Source organism: Vanellus vanellus, assembly GCF_965231255.1.
Source record: "Vanellus vanellus genome assembly, chromosome: 1".
Classification (NCBI taxonomy): domain Eukaryota; kingdom Metazoa; phylum Chordata; class Aves; order Charadriiformes; family Charadriidae; genus Vanellus; species Vanellus vanellus.
Window position 1 is genome coordinate 95,825,414 of NC_138905.1, and position 15,987 is coordinate 95,841,400.

Sequence of the window (15,987 nt, forward strand, 5' to 3'; positions counted from 1 at the left end):
GGTGCCGTATAATTTCCATCTAGACTACAGAGTGTGTTTGTTGTTGAGGGTGTGGATGGAGCATGGCCAGAGGGACAATACAGAGTATTTATTTATATACTTATGCTATGAGGAGAAGAATGAATAAGGACAGTTCTTGGCTCAAAAGGTGTAACAGCAGCTGGAGCCTGACCGCACTGCTGAAATGGGGCAAATTCTGCAGCAACTGAAATTCCACCTTTCTTTCATGCAGTTACATTTTCCTAGTGTGCAACACCTGCAAGTGGGGCGTAGACATATACGACCCTTGAGCAGAGTATCAACACAATGTCACAGTTCAGGTTGGGAATGGGTATTTTGAGTGAAGTCAAAAAAGCAGGAATTTCTGTCCTTCTCTAAAAGAGGCTGCAACATTAGGACGACATTACTTCTCATTGTCACAGGGTTGTCCCAATTCTGAATCTTGTAATGGCACATACACCCACTGCCCAGTCCCCAAACACACTCTAGGAGATTCATACCTTCTTTCTCTTCTTTGCCTTTACAGTGCTCTCTTGTTTTTCTTCAGGCTGACTTAGAAAACACTCTGTAGGCTGCAAAGCACATGGTAAAAAAAAAAAATAGTAAGAAAAAAAGATACAAAATCAGATATCTGATCACCTGGGGGAAAAAAGTCACCAAAGGGAGGCAAGAGGGGATACATAAAGTATAATGCTGGGTTAGGGAAAAACAGACAAAACCAACCTTCCCCGCCTGTAGAAGGGATCAAATTCTTACAGTTACATATATCTGGAGTAATTTTGGAATTGAGATCTATGTTGCTTTAAGCAAGAGGGGAATAAAAGAACAGAAAATGGAAACATGTAGGGGGTAGTCACAATTCCATAAAATGGTGAAAAGCAGGTTTCAGGTTTTCATATATTAAAAACAATCAAGATGAAAAAATAAACAAAATCTTTCACAAAATTTATATTTTTAATCTATATTATTGCGTGTGACTTTTTTTTTTCCTAAACTTAGCCAATAGTGCTCTAAAATAACTGGGTCTAAGGTGAGCATCCAGATGGCAAAAGATACCACCAAACTGGGCAAGAATAATTGGAAACAATCATGGTCTGGATTTCCTTTTACATTTGCAATGCAAAATTTAGGAAAACATGTTACGAATTTGTTCTGCCCCATTCTTGCTTTTTCTCCTCATAGCAGACAGGGTCAAATACGCACAAGAAAAATGCATGGTACATTGCAGAGTAATCTTCAGCCAACATGTGTTGCTATTATTAACCCTCTTTTGTGCCTGAGAGAGCAGATTGAATCGGTCCATTTGTACCACAGCCTCAGTTCACATGAGCCAGGGTTAGGATTTGTCCTTAGCCACCTAAAATTATCCAAAACAGAGGAAGAGAGGCAGAGGCTATCCTTGTTTTGAGCATAGCGATTCTCTTTTCTTTGCCTTCTTAGGGACTTCCACTTCATGGAAACGCAAATTAATCTACATAAATGGACTTTAGAGCTTACTAAGTGACTTGATGAAGAGCAATGGGAAAACAGGCTGAGCTGCAGGAAAAAGCTCCTCGATACTAGGATGCATTTGGCTGGAAAAATTTGCTCCTGTGGGAAACCGTGGAAAAGTCTCATCACATGGAGCGTTAAAAGCTCAGGAACAGTAAATCCAGTGGTGGTCCCTGGGGAAAGCCTGGAGAAAAAGTATCAGTAGGAAAGGGAGCCTGGTCGAAAGCCAGAGAAGCCGCTCCTTTGTTCCTTTGTGAGGGCAGCTTCAAGAGGGCCAAGAGGGCCAAAGTAAAGCTAACAGAAGTTCAGAGTATCTGAGCCTTTCTGAGCACTCCTCACACTGCGCTCGCCCCCCCCCCTTAACAGGAGGACACTTCATGACAACCGGTACTACTTGACCATACCCAGCACATTTGTGCCTTTCCAAGCCCACTCTCATATCCTTATCAGAAGCATTTTGCAGAGTTTAATTGTTCATATTGTTATATTTCCCTTTTTCTCCCCACTCCCTTGGCTAATTTAGCTATATATATAGCTAAATATATACATATAGCTATATATTTAGCTACAGAAAACCACAAACGACCTATTGCTTTCTCCTGCTTTCTGTGCCGTGATGCAACCACAGCCATTGCACTTGTAAAGGCAGTAGTTCTGTATAGAAGTGGCCCTGAAACTGGTTGAGTTCGATGATGACGATACTGAGGAACTACCAGAGAAGATTTGGCTGGGGACTACTAGCTACAGCCAGCAAAGCATTCTAAAACTAGGGCTGGAATATAACGCAGCCTGTATCAATACCCACCCATGAGGAGTTATGATAGGGATCGTATCTCACCTCAGCAACAGAGACCTGTCCCTCTGATTTTCTCAGGTGTAAACAGGTATGATTTTCACTAGAAATCAAGGAATGACTGCAAGTAGAAACTCAACAAAATTGTTCCAGGGTTAACATAAGCTTTTTGGTTGTATTTTTGGATTGTTTCTTTTTTAAAAATCTCTGTCCTGACTCCGATTCAAGTGCTTTTAAAACACCACGATACGTTTCTTCATTCCTATCCCTACTGTTAGTGTTTCCAGACACTGAGACTGAAAAAGACTTACCCTCTGCCTTCAGTTCCTGCTCTACCCTTACGCATCCCAGCTGTCCGTAGATACTCAAAGACCACTTGCCACATGTTTTAATCATATATTCCATGTTCAACATTGCATTTTATGCTGAGAACAAGCCTTTGGATTGATTTAGTCAAGGGATACTACCAAGCAATCAAAAAGCCAGAAAGGGGCAAACCTGAATCTCTTTCCTCCATTAGAATATGACGGTTCTCTATCCTAGAACTTGCTACCACTCTTTCAGCACATTGAAAAACGCCACTCATTCACTTTGGGCCCATTACTCTCTTCATGTACATTGTGAACTGTTTTACATAACTCTGCAAAATGCTCCCAACTGCATGAGAAGAGACTAAACCATGCCACAGAGCTGAAAAATTTTCTCCAAGAGAAACAAAATTTTCTCACTGATAACCCTTCATTCAGATGTTTAAAAGTATCATCAAATGCCATGGCTTCTTTTATGCAGACAGTATGTAGCCCTTTCTTTCAACATCAACAGAAGTACACAGCAGGCTTGTAGTCAATGCCTTCCTTCCTCAGAGAAGCATATTAAGATTAAAAATTACCTCCTTTACAACAGCATATATATATCTAGGCATGGTATAGTATTAGCCCAGCAATAAGTCCATTTTATTCAGACATTAAAAATAACGCCATAACAAAAATTTCATGGTGGTGAATGGCTGTATATTTATACCTCTTTGATGATCTGCAGTCTAAAATATCTAGGCACCTGATCTAGACTGAACTTTTGACCCTTATCCAAATGTTAGTTGCCTACCTACGCATGCAATAGCTCTTTGCATGCCGCCCTTAAGAAAAGGTCATTTGCATGTTTTTCTTATGCAAGACACAAAGCAGACAACCTACTGGTTTTTGACATGGCTCCCTTGTGCGCTATGTTTTCATGCTATTTTTACATGGAAGTTCTTAAAATGCAGAAACCAGGAAATTTATGCAGAGACCATTGATTTATGAACTAAAATATCATAAATTCCTTGTTTATTAATCATAGGCAGAACATAAAATATTTCCTGTATTGTATTTCTAACAATATTTTTTTTCTTTAGGCATTGCCAAGTTACTGGAAATTCAAATGTAGAGTGAAAACATTCTTGCATGTGTGTGAAAGTTTACATTCTAGGTCAGACATATACTCTGACTTTTGGAGTTTGTGACAAAGTAAACACATCAATGCACCATTCAGATTGGAGGCAAATTATTCATTTCATTGTAAGCCTGAGGGCAGCCTGCAGACTAGAAACATAAATGCTCATAATTCTATTTGGTTGTTTCCTGACTGATTTTAAGGTGCCAAGTCCATGGCAGAATAGCTTCCAGCCTGTGAATAAGGCAGGGATGAGTAAAATGGGTTATGTTATATGCACCATAACTATAAACCTACTAGCTTTCCATAAATACATCTGATTTTGTAAGTATATTGCTCTAAAAGACATGCAATAATACATCCATGACTTTGATCTCCTGTAAAGCGTTGCCTCCTGGAGTTTTGTGGCTAAACATCCAATTACCTGATTCCAAAATGCAGACTGATATTTTTTATATGACAGGAAGAGCTGTGGCAGGTGTTATGCTACAGCTGAGCAGTCCCAGTCCACCTTGGCAGGATAAGCTGCGTTTGTTATCCTTTCTAATGTTCTCATAGAAAGAGCAAAGCAACTCCTCCAAATGAACTGTCTTAACTTAGTTCTAAATCTTTAAGTGAAGATAATGGTGTTAAAAAATGGCTCCATAGGCATCCTTGATCTGTGTAGAGGATGTACCAAGGGAATACCGCTTTCTCCTGCATTGCTCAGTCTTCTCTTTCCTAATCAGAACGTGGAATGAGTTCAGATATTTGGCTCGCTTCACCTTTGGCCTCCTTGGAAAGACACCCAAAAGCACAGTAATTGCTACTGTGTTGTTTACTTCTCTGTTACTAAAAAGAACATCCCTGCAAATGGTCTTCACTTGGGCAACTGCCTAGGCAACACACAGAGAACTTATTATCGACTTAGGGCTCAAAATTAATATCCATAACCTCAAGGAGAGAGCTTCCAATGCCATTTCAACTCTTTGACAGCCATTCAGTTGATTCTCCTTTAGGGTATCGGGAAGGCAGAAGAAATCTACTTTAAAACGTGAGACTTCTTAAAATCAGCTGACCTCTAGAAGACTCTTTTTTGCTCAAGTTGGGGTGATGCTATGTGTCATAGACTTTGCTACCTCTTCCTTGGCATACTCCATGTAATGCAGACAATGCAGTTCCTACTGGTTTTAAAAGAAGCTTTTAGTAGTGCAAGGCTATGAAAACATCGATCCACATAGACCTAAATTCTTCTTCACTTGGACCTTGCACTGGGGACGTGCTTGGGTAGAGATGCTGTAGAATATTTAAATATAGCTTTCAAGTCCTTGTGTGTACAGGGAAAGGGAAATGATGAGAGGGGAGGGCACTCGGTAGCATCATCCAGGCTTTTATCACCAGATTGTCACTTTGTAGGAGACAGGCCTGGCAATCTCAACTTACATGAAACAAGACTGAAGTTATTATTGAAATGTACTGGAATGTGATCACTTCCAAATAAGACAAAATAGTTTAATAAAACAATCTTATTACATGAACAGATCAGACAAAGAGTGAAGAAAAGCTTCTCTTTACTGAACGAAAGGGGACTATGCTTCCCTACGCATTATCATCTCTGTGCTCTACACAATTGCTAAATTTACAAACCTGCTTTCTTTTCTTTGTCACACCAGCTTTGGAATCTGAATCTTGATGTGTTGCTGTCCTGTTATCACTTGCTTTCTCAATAGTTTCATCATCTGAAGGATCTAATGAGAAAAAAGAAGAGGTTTTGTTAGTGTTTTTCAAATCCATCTCCTATCTTTGCATTCAAAAATAGGGATAAAATCTTGAGCTGAAAGCTTGTCACAATACTACAATCTCAAGACTGGCAATAATACAGCTGTAATAGATTTTTTTATCATTTTAGAACACTGGTATTTGAAATCATTCTAAGAAAAGTTCTGGGTTTCCTCTCCTCTTCACAGTATTATATCTGGTAGGAAATATATTTCTCTATCTTTCTGGAACGCTGCACAGTTGGTGCCAGCTGCAGCATCACAGGTAGAAATATCTAATCTTTCCAAAACCTCCCTTGAATTAAGCTAAGCAGTGAACAATGGAAGATGATGTTTTTAATGAACTACATCTCAAGTCGTGTGACATCCCTCCGCAGTATTTCAGAATAAATAAAACATAATCTTGGATCCGTAGCGCTGCGTTCACCATATATAATTACAGGCCTATCTCATTAGACCCTAAAACAAGCAATAGCACTGGTACTGAAGACTAATGGCACTACGGTTCATAGGATCACTGTAAAAATACATCTTTCTTGCTAAGTTTGCTGACACTTCTTTCAGAATAAGTCACCTCCTCCTACTAAAACAAGACTTGCAGACGAAGGAAGAAAATAAATAAATCAAACCGAACACACACAAAAATGCACACAAAACCACCTCAGCCTCCATCTAAAAGCCTCAAATGCCTTACTGACACCAATTACCTACAAAAGGAGAAATTACAAGATTGGTATAATGTCCTATTGTATAAAAACATATGCAGACATTCTTTGCAAGTACACTTTAATTGTGTGTCTCTTACTTCAGTAACAATTGGGCAAAGGCAGCATTCCCAAAGTTTAAGCAGAAGGTCCACAAGACTAAAAAAGGCTTATGTTTTGAAAGAAAACTATTTAAATTAAAATGTTTCTACTCGTTCTCTTCTTCATCTCTTATCTACAGAGAGACTGTGGGGGAAAAAATATCCACAGCACCAGTTACCTCTAATACTGCTATGTTAGTGCTCAAGATGTTGTATTCAAACACAGAAGTTTCTGCTGGGGACTCAATTACTTCCATAATCATTGCCAGAACGTATCAAACTGAATAATTAGAACTGAATAACTTAGTTTCTGTATCTGGAAGATTTCCACCCAACAGACACTTGGTCATTGTTGCAATCTCCTGTATTCTGAAGCTGTAGATTGACAGCTTCAAGATTAAGTTATTTATTTTGAATGAAGAGGAACAGTACAATTTCTTAAGCATCACCCCAAGTATGGCTGATATGAACACATCTATGTAATCTTCAAAAGTAAAAGCATATGAAAGGGGAAAAGGAATGTTTATCCATACACAAATGCAACATTATATATTATAGGGCAATAAGGCAGTGGCTTTGAAAATCCTAATGTGACAGAATGGGTGACAAAATGGGTACCTACTGGAAAGATACCATCTTGTAACTTCCACTCCTTTTCCCACTTTGAAAAGCTTGCGTAACAGCTTGTGTAACAGCATCCTAAAGTTGGGTCATGACAGCTGTTAAGAGTTCAAAAAAGTTTGGGAAGTTGAAAGCTAGTGAATGTTTTAGCACACTGGATGTCATTTGTCATGAAATCTTACTTTATATAGATTAGATTCTTGGCAAACTGCAAGAGCTTTAGAAACAGAGCAGCAACTGAGAAGTGAATTTGTTTTCTGTCCAGTACAACTAAGAGACTCCTAAGTGAAGGATAAAAACGTTAACAAACTTAATTCAGACCAAAACGAATGCCATGGAAGAAATGGCAGCACTAGTTTGCAGGATGAGACATATTCTGAAATCTTAAATGGGAACACACCAAGAAAAGCCCCTGCCATCCTGATCTAGAGTAAATGCACAAATGTGTGCTCAGCTGGCCTGTTTGCTTCCTTCTCTTTGCAGACACAGCAGCTGAATGGGCTGTGGACCATATGAGTGCTAGATCTCATGTGGGATGAGTGGCTGGTGGCAGGGGAAGAGCAGGGATGTCACTCCTGGCAGCCCTTTATCATAAGGTAGCTGTAACATTAAGCTGCCCCTTAAGCTGGTGCTAAGTCAACCTCAGAGGACACTAGGTGGCCATCCATTCTGGAATCTCTTCTCAAAGGACATAAGCAAGGGAGATGACAAGTCTAAATCTCTGGCTTACTTGTACAGTAGGAAATATATGGCACTGATCTCCATGAGCTGTCCTCATGAGCTTTTTTCCCCTCTCTTCTGAGAGACAAACTGAGACCTACTGACTCTTCTTCTGAGCTGCCATTTGGATCACGAGCAAGAAGAACGAGCAGCTGTCCCCAGTATGACTGTCACTGTTACTGTCCCAAGAGTGTTCATCAGACATTGGCTGAAGGTGAAAAGTTTTCTGGGAAAGTTTATTGGCCGCCAGAAGTAAAAGGACAGAGTATTCCAAAGCCCACTTCTTTTTTTTTTAATTTCTTTTTTTTTTTTACCCTCATCAATGGTGATACATGTTTATTTTACTATAAATTTATTATTAATGCACAAAAAATATATCTAGTCCTGTACAGCCTAACACGTTCACAGCAGGTGAACGGGGAAGAGAAAAAGCTGAAGGTTTGCAAGACTAACAGATTTCTTCCTTACATTACAGCTCAAATATCTGTCAATCTACCGAGTTCTTCCTTTAAATTCTCTTGAGGATGTCTGAGTGCTTCTGCACCATATGCCTACCCCTGCACACCAACAGCTCCTTCCCTGGCCTATTTCTCTCCAAAGTCACTAACCACTTATGTCCTCAGGCCACTCTGGAATCTCAGATATAATGAGAACTAATCTCCTCTTTGTCCCTCTTGCTGACAGTGCTTGAGCCCCAAACACCTATTCCGGAGTTATGTGTGCATGTCTCACGGAACTGAATTGCTCCTTCTCAGTGTACTTACTTCACATTGGAATTACACAAGAATTACATAAAATAGATTCAGGGGAAGCTGCCTGTGATCTTTAAGCATTCCTTCTTAAATCCCACTTGGCGTGCTCTGAAAGGCAAACAGGAGTCATCTAAGTTTTAAATAACCTCTTCTCTTTCTCATAACTAAAAGACACACTGCTAGCAATAGCAATCTAAATCTGGACAAATGGTTTCCATGATCTGAAATAGCCTGACAAACAATGTACCACCTGTTCACTGCCCATCTGAGTTTCAGACTGCCCTTCGTGATGCAACATTCTCCGCTTTCTGAAGCGAGAGAAGAAGGAACCAATGTCCAGCCCCAGACTCAACAAACATCTGTGAAAACATCAAATTCGAGCATCTTTCTGCAGTACCTGGGTTTCTTTATTTCATACAAGAGGAGAACTTTTTATCTGTTCCAGAAACCATCACTCACATCCCAGTCGAGACAGCAGCTGGTTTCGAGCTGTGATTGTGACACCATGTCAGCTCCTGTGATGGCAGGAGTGTTTTGTTGTGGGCATTGAAGTACCACAGGCCAGACTCTGCCAACCATGTTCATATTAAACAGTGTACCTTTCTCTGCAAAGAGTTACCTTGATGTCAGGGGAGTTATTCGCAAAATAAATCATAACTTGATGCGAATAAATGCAGAAACACCCAGCTCACAGATCCCAAACATGTCTGTATCAGAGCAGCACTGCTTGTCCTGCTTTGAGGTGTGAGGCTGCCAGAACATGTGAGAGCACAAATCCTTCCTTAATAACAAGTTGGTGCAAATACAGAACCTAATTGATTAATACAACGTTGACTTTCATCTCCCTTGCGGTGCAAATGAGCAGGCAGGCGGGCGCTGATGGAATTACACTGCTGAAGGGGTGATGTTGTTCAGCACAGCAATCCTCTGCATCTGCTTTCCTGCGATGTACAGACCTTACGCAACCACAAGGTCATCAAAGACGTCTGAACAGTCATGTGATGCTCTCAATATAGATAAATAAATGTGAATTCCACAGCTTGCTTTTTTTTTTTTCCTTTGGTATTACATCAGTGGCATGGCACATACTAACAGGCTTCCCAGTCGTTAGGTATTTATTTTGATTTTATTTTGAACCATGCTGAAATGGAAAAAGTCATTTATGCTTAACACACACACACGTCTATATCAATTAGACTTTCTTATTTATGATATTGATCACTATTCAAAATCATTCAGTGCAACGGTTTCTAACTTCTTTCAAATTTAATATTGATACATACACATATGTCTAGGTACATCAATGTGTGTACTAAATATATACATATACACACCTATACTAATACATACAAGTCTGCATGTTTGCACACATGCACGTGAATAAACAAGCACACAGATATTTAGATAATTTAACATGTTGCCTTTAATCATCACCTTTATTAACTAATATATTCACAAAGAATACACATTTGCTTGGTTATTTACACTAGTATTTTTAAAAGCAGACAAGACCTTCATGATATAGGAGGTAATGACATGTGCTTTGCTGTGAACGCAATTTGATCGCACAAAATAGCTAATACATACAAATTTGTGTTTGCTAGGTTGATTCACCATTTCTAAGACTTCTCACCTTCACATACCACTTTTCTACTCTAAAGTGTTTAATAAAGGAGTTATAGTGACCACTACATAAATAATTAATTCTTTTTCTCTGACTGAAAAAGTGAAACTCCTGTAGGCAGCACACCTCCGAATGCCCCCAAATAAAGAAAAAGTTACAACTGAAAAGGAACAGAAAATAATCTTAAAATTCTTTGGAAAATGCGACTTGTGGTTCTAGCCAGCCTATGACTGAAATAAAGACAAAGGAAGCTCACAGAAATGACAGCAGCTATGGGAAGTTGCTCACAGGAAGAGAAGATGAAGAGAACACAAGGATTTTTTTGAGAAAGGACGGAGCCATGCTGCTTACAACTCTTCATAATATAGGAACAATGAACACGTCATTAAAAAGAAAGCTCAGAACAGAAAAACATTCTTTTGCATACATACCCAATGGCAACTGAGGGAATAATTTCCACTAGGTTTTTGGTTTTATCTGGAAGCTAAATGAGATCAGATATCTATTTGCTATCCAGAAGACCCCCAGTAACACAGGTCAGTAGAGGGCAAGTTTAGTTCTTACTGTTAAAGTAATGTCTGTGACAGAATTTTGAGAGAATCTGCCTTATGTGTCCATGACGGAGACTCCCTCAACTTTTATTTGACGTTATCTGGCACTGCCCACAGTCAGAGGCACACTCTTGGTCAGAAGAGTCCCTGGGTCTGAACAGAAGAAATCCCTGCACTATCCCTTATGCTTCCATCAGGGCTACGTATCAGTACTAAACTAGAATTACTTACATGAAGAAGTTTGTATGTAATTTATTATTGCCAACTGTATTCCCCACCCCCCCCCCGGCTTTCACCCTCCCCACTGGCTTCCATCCTCCTATGACTGTTCTAAATTGCCTCATATCTGAAAGCAGACTTTAAATAGGGCCTGTGTTTTCTGATTTTTAACAAAAAAACTGTTCGCTGTGGAAATAGCTTTTATAGCTATGCTCTCTTTCTAGTTTCAGTTACGTTACAGGAAAGTCTGTGCTTGTCATTATTCCGTAAGTGGGCATAGTTCATTCAATTTGGGCATGCTATGATGGATAAATTCAGGCTGCTTTGCAGGCTGTTTTTATTTATTGGTTGATTAAACAGTACTGATCTGTGTTCATTAATCTGGGGGGAAAATATTTCTCAGGGCTCCTGGCTTTAAATTCAGCAGACTGAAAAATATTTGATGCAGAATAAAATGCCAAGTGTGTTGGGCACATATCTAGTTTTTTCTTAATTGCCATTCAAGATTCCTTTTCTTTGGGAGGAAGGGAAAAGATAGGCAGGGAGGAAGTCAAGGAAAAGAACAAAATTCCAACTCTGAGACTTCCTTATTATTCTCATAGTTTTGCCATTGAAAACTGGCCTAAATCTTCCGTGAATCAGATTAAGTAACCTTAATGCCAATGCACTACTTTGAATTGTTCTCCATGCATATCCCCTGCATGTCCCATCAGGTACACACAGTGCAAAGTCAATTAATTTTCCGTAAAATGTAACGGCTGTCAGCAAAATTGGCTCCCAGGTCCTTGTTCATCCTTGCTGGGTTGAGAGGCCTCCTCTTGCCACCACAGTTGTGCTGATCACAGCAATTGGGCTAAAAGTGGTGATGACAGTATTTTAACATACCACTGCGGTATCACTCCTCAAGGCTGCAGGAAACACGAAGCTCAGGCGGGTCCTGCCGTGTTGAACCTTAAAGATCATTGAGTTCCAACCCCCCTGCCATGGGCAGGGACACCTTCCACTAGACCAGGTTGATCAAAGCCCCATCCAGCCTGGCCTGGAACACTTCCAGGGATGGGGCCTCCACAAGTTCTCTGGGCAATTTGCTCCAGTGCCTAACCACCTCAGAGTGAAAACATTTTTCCTAGTATCTATTCTAAATCCACCCTCTTCCAGTTTGAAGTCATTACCCCTCATCCTATCACTACATGCCCTTGTACAAAGTCCCTCTCCAGCCATCTTGTAGGCCCTGTTCAGATAATGGAAGGCTGCTATAAGGTCTCCCTGAAGCCTTCTCTTCTCCAGGCTGAACAACCCCGACTCTTTCAGCCTGTCTTCATAGGAGGTGCTCCAGCCCTCTGATCATCTTAGTGGCCCTCCTCTAGACATAGCAGTGGGAGAAGCAGGTACGGAAGCCAGTGGTGCACAGCAGCAATAGGCAAGCAGCAGTTCAAACTACCACCTAGACAGATCCCAAATTACTCAGCTGCATGTCACCAGGATCTCTTTCATGTCTACCAGAACAATACTCTCTAAGTTCCCTCTCTGTAACCAATGGACAGCTTTGAATTTTCCTCTTGAGAAGCCTAATAATAGCTCAGATACCCTGGAGCCCAAGGTGTAAAGCCAACTGGCCAAGCAATAGCTCCCCTCTTTCAGGGATCTCCAGACCAGCCACATGGAATGGCTAAGCAAGCAAATTTTATTATTATTATGGTTCTTCAGACCAGTTGCTGGCTATTCACCATGATGCTACTTTAGAAATTGCTAGTAAATGAGGTAAAACATGAGTTCGAAAAGTAATCTGTCCTTGGGAAAGATCGCCACATAACTACTGCATCAAACAGTGCCAGTACCCTCTTCATTTCTCAAATTGCTCTGACTAAATTAGAAAAGGTCCGCTGGCACCTCCAGAAAGATAAATAGTTCTCCCCATCATGGGCACGTATCATCTGCAGTGTCACAATTAAGAGACCCAGATGACAGATTAAAAAAAATCATAAGGATTAGCTAAATCATTTTAAACAGTATAGTAAAAGAAGATTTAGTCTTAGAAATCAGTAAAAGAACACATGTACTGACAGGAAATGAAAAATGAGTATTTAACTGCATCAAAAGCAGTGGCATCTGCCTAAGCCTGTGGCAAGCCAGAGTTTCTTGCAGTTTGTAAGACTTGCATGTAATAGCTCCTAAGTACTGGCAATAGCTTGTACTACAAAGACAAAGTTAACATTCTTACAGAACTGTAAACCCCTTCCCTGGGCAGTTCAGAAGGCACATCTGCTACAAACTATTTTTTTTCCCCAATACATCTGGTGACGGGATATTCGGTTTAGGTTCCTCTTTCTTACACTGAATGGCAATTTAAAATAAAATCATTGCCCGTTCAAGTGAAAAAGAACAGGTCTTAATGGAGTAATATCAAATTAATTTTCAATATGCTGTGATATGACAGGAAACTTTTAGCACACAGACATAACTATCTGCCATGCAAAGGATCTCCCACAGAACATTTCTAACAACTACCTCTCCTTGCTTCCTTATTTTTAACACATTTTCTTTAATATTCAAAAGGGGTACTTCCAAACTCATTTTTGACACATCTTGACTTGCTGACTCGCAGTGAACCAAAAGACAAAATAAAGGGCATATCAGAGAGTAAGACCAGAGGAAATCCTCTGTTGTACACATGTAAGCATAGAAGAATAAACTGTACATGATCAAGGTTAGGCCTAGCTTGTAGCACAGCTACAACCCAGGCCTATTCATAATTTGACTTTTTCATTTTTATATATTGCCTTATAAAACAAAAACATTAGAAAAATCACAGAAACTGACTGTTTGGATGTAAAAGTAGCACCCTTCTTCAAATACAAATATCTTTTTCTCCTGCAAGAAAAGGGTTGAATTTGACATCCTATCACTGCCTTGCACAAGGAATAATGGCATCGCGAAGATAAGAAGGAAGAACTCAATATTCATTTAGTCACTGTAGTTTTAAAACCCATGGTAAGCAAAGGGCAAACAAAGATTTGACATGTTAGGAATACAACAGGCCCTTTTATTGTTTGCCATCCAACTTAATTTCTTCATGACAGGCCTGCCAAACAAGAGCAACCAGAGCCTGAAGACAGACTAATACATCCGCACAGAGTGCAAATCAGTTCTGTTGTCTGGTCTAGTACCCCTCATCAATGACACCATGAGTGAAGGCTCAGATCACATCCACAAGTTGCTGCAGTCTGCTCATTACTCTTTCTTTTGTTCTCTCAAAAACGATCCCTTATGTTGAAACTTCTGACAATCTCCCTAAATCTCCAAATTCAGTTTAAAAGCGTATTTCTAGAGAGGCAGGGAAGCGGGAGACTTTCATTTGTAAGTAGCATCAGTTTTGGCAGTTTACAAATCTACTGGATGAACATTACAAAACTGAACACTTAACCTTGTAAAAAGGGCTTCTCCTCTCTGGACAGATGCCAGGCATTATATACCCTACAGTCACTTTAGAAACCACTCAAAAGGATGCCAGGAATGCTGTGCAACAGTTTATGATAGTAAAAGGACACTCTATCCAACTCTGACAAACAGGGGAATGGGGCAAGCCAGAATGCAGTTGCCCATGTTGGAAATTGGCCGAGGCATTACGGTTCACATATCTCACTTTGTAAAATGCTCAATGGGATCTTCAAACAACTACAAGTGCCTAGGAATTTGGGGTAAATCAAAAGAAAATCAGTTCACAAATCCTGGTTACAGAACGCACGACCATATTGGGGGAACCCTACAAGGCTGGCTTGAAATAGCTATCAATCCAAAAAGAGGCATCTGAGAGAGGAAACAGCCTGAGGCCTGGAAACCCACATCATTCCAGAGGAAACACTATCATGGCAGGCTGGGTAGTCAAAGAGAAAAAACATGAGGAAAACACAAGTTATGAGCCCGGGAAAAGCTAGGCACAAACTAGAGCCTGACTCTCTACTACATTTCCCACTTGGTGGTGTGGAAACTCAGGCAAAAGCCAACCCAAATAAAACATGAGTGTATATAGCTGTCAAACAAAATATTGTTCCATCCATCTTGAAGAATTAATACAATCCCTCTTAAAGCCTTTTCCCCTCCTTTCAGGTTTGCATTACTGGGGTTGGTCAAGCAACATTTACAGCCCTTTACACACAAACGACAGTGCTCTATAAAAGCCTCCCCTAAAATTAAGATTCCCTCCTCAAAGCCACCCAGGCACATTATTTGTATAAGCAAGAAATCACCCCTTCTCCAAAATCTTCATATAGGGAAAGTGCATGTCACAGCTCCTGGCAAAGTCCGACTATTCCTGTGTTTTAGGACCCACCAAGCACTGTGATTACTTCTTTTTCTAAGAACTACCAGTTTATCGCGTGGAAACTGCTCCTCCAGCTGTTTGCTGTGGAGAGTGAAGAGTACCAACTCACACTGTACATCTTCCCTCCCTTATCCTCATCTCCTTCATGCTATGAATAAGGGGATCTGTGGCGATTTCAGTATCCCAGCACTGGCAAGAGGGGCAGAAGCAGCAGTGGCACCGTGGAGCTGGAATTGGTTGGGTTAGTCTGGATCACATCAGGGTACCACCCTGGAGCGAAGATAACATGATGCTATTGGTGTTTAATGTTGGTATCATGTACATTTAGAATTTCACTACTTACACAGTACTAGTATCACAGTATCACAGTATGCTAGGGATTGGAAGGGACCTCAAAAGATCATCTAGTCCAATCCCCCTGTCGGAGCAGGAACACCTAGATGAGGTTGCACAGGAAGGCGTCCAGGCGAGTTTTGAATGTCTCCAGAGAAGGAGACTCCACAACCTCCCTGGGCAGCCTGTTCCAGTGCTCTGTCACCCTCACTGAGAAGAAGTTTCTTCTCAAATTTAAGTGGAACCTCTTGTGTTCCAGCTTGAATCCATTACCCCTTGTCCTATCATTGGTTGCTACTGAGAAGAGCCTGGCTCCAAGTATATCACTAAACATTTGTATATTATATTAGTATACTACATTAGTATATCACTAAACATTTGTCTATCTGGAGGCAGACTCATTCCTTTTTCAAGTCCCCACTCCAAAGTCAAACATCAGCATCCTTCATTTGTTATAATATTGACTCCTAACAAATGTATATTCTTGTTAATGGGGAAGAAATAGGTAAACTGGGAGGAAAGAAGAACTTGGATAAATCCATAAAACTACTTAATGGGTGGGCTCTAGC

The 15,987-nt window shown here is 40.3% G+C and overlaps 1 protein-coding gene across 3 annotated transcripts in view; it reads right to left on the minus strand.

Moving 5' to 3' along the window:
- Window positions 1–15,987, minus strand: part of CMSS1 (cms1 ribosomal small subunit homolog) — a 245,818-nt gene that overhangs the window by 14,803 nt on the left and 215,028 nt on the right. For all 3 annotated transcript variants that reach the window (XM_082496659.1, XM_082496660.1, XM_082496658.1), the window contains exons 2-3: window positions 5,342–5,442; window positions 501–572 (exon numbers count right to left, since the gene is read on the minus strand). In XM_082496659.1, coding sequence (XP_082352785.1) covers window positions 501–572; window positions 5,342–5,442 — 173 coding nt within the window. The remainder of the gene's footprint in view (window positions 1–500; window positions 573–5,341; window positions 5,443–15,987) is intronic.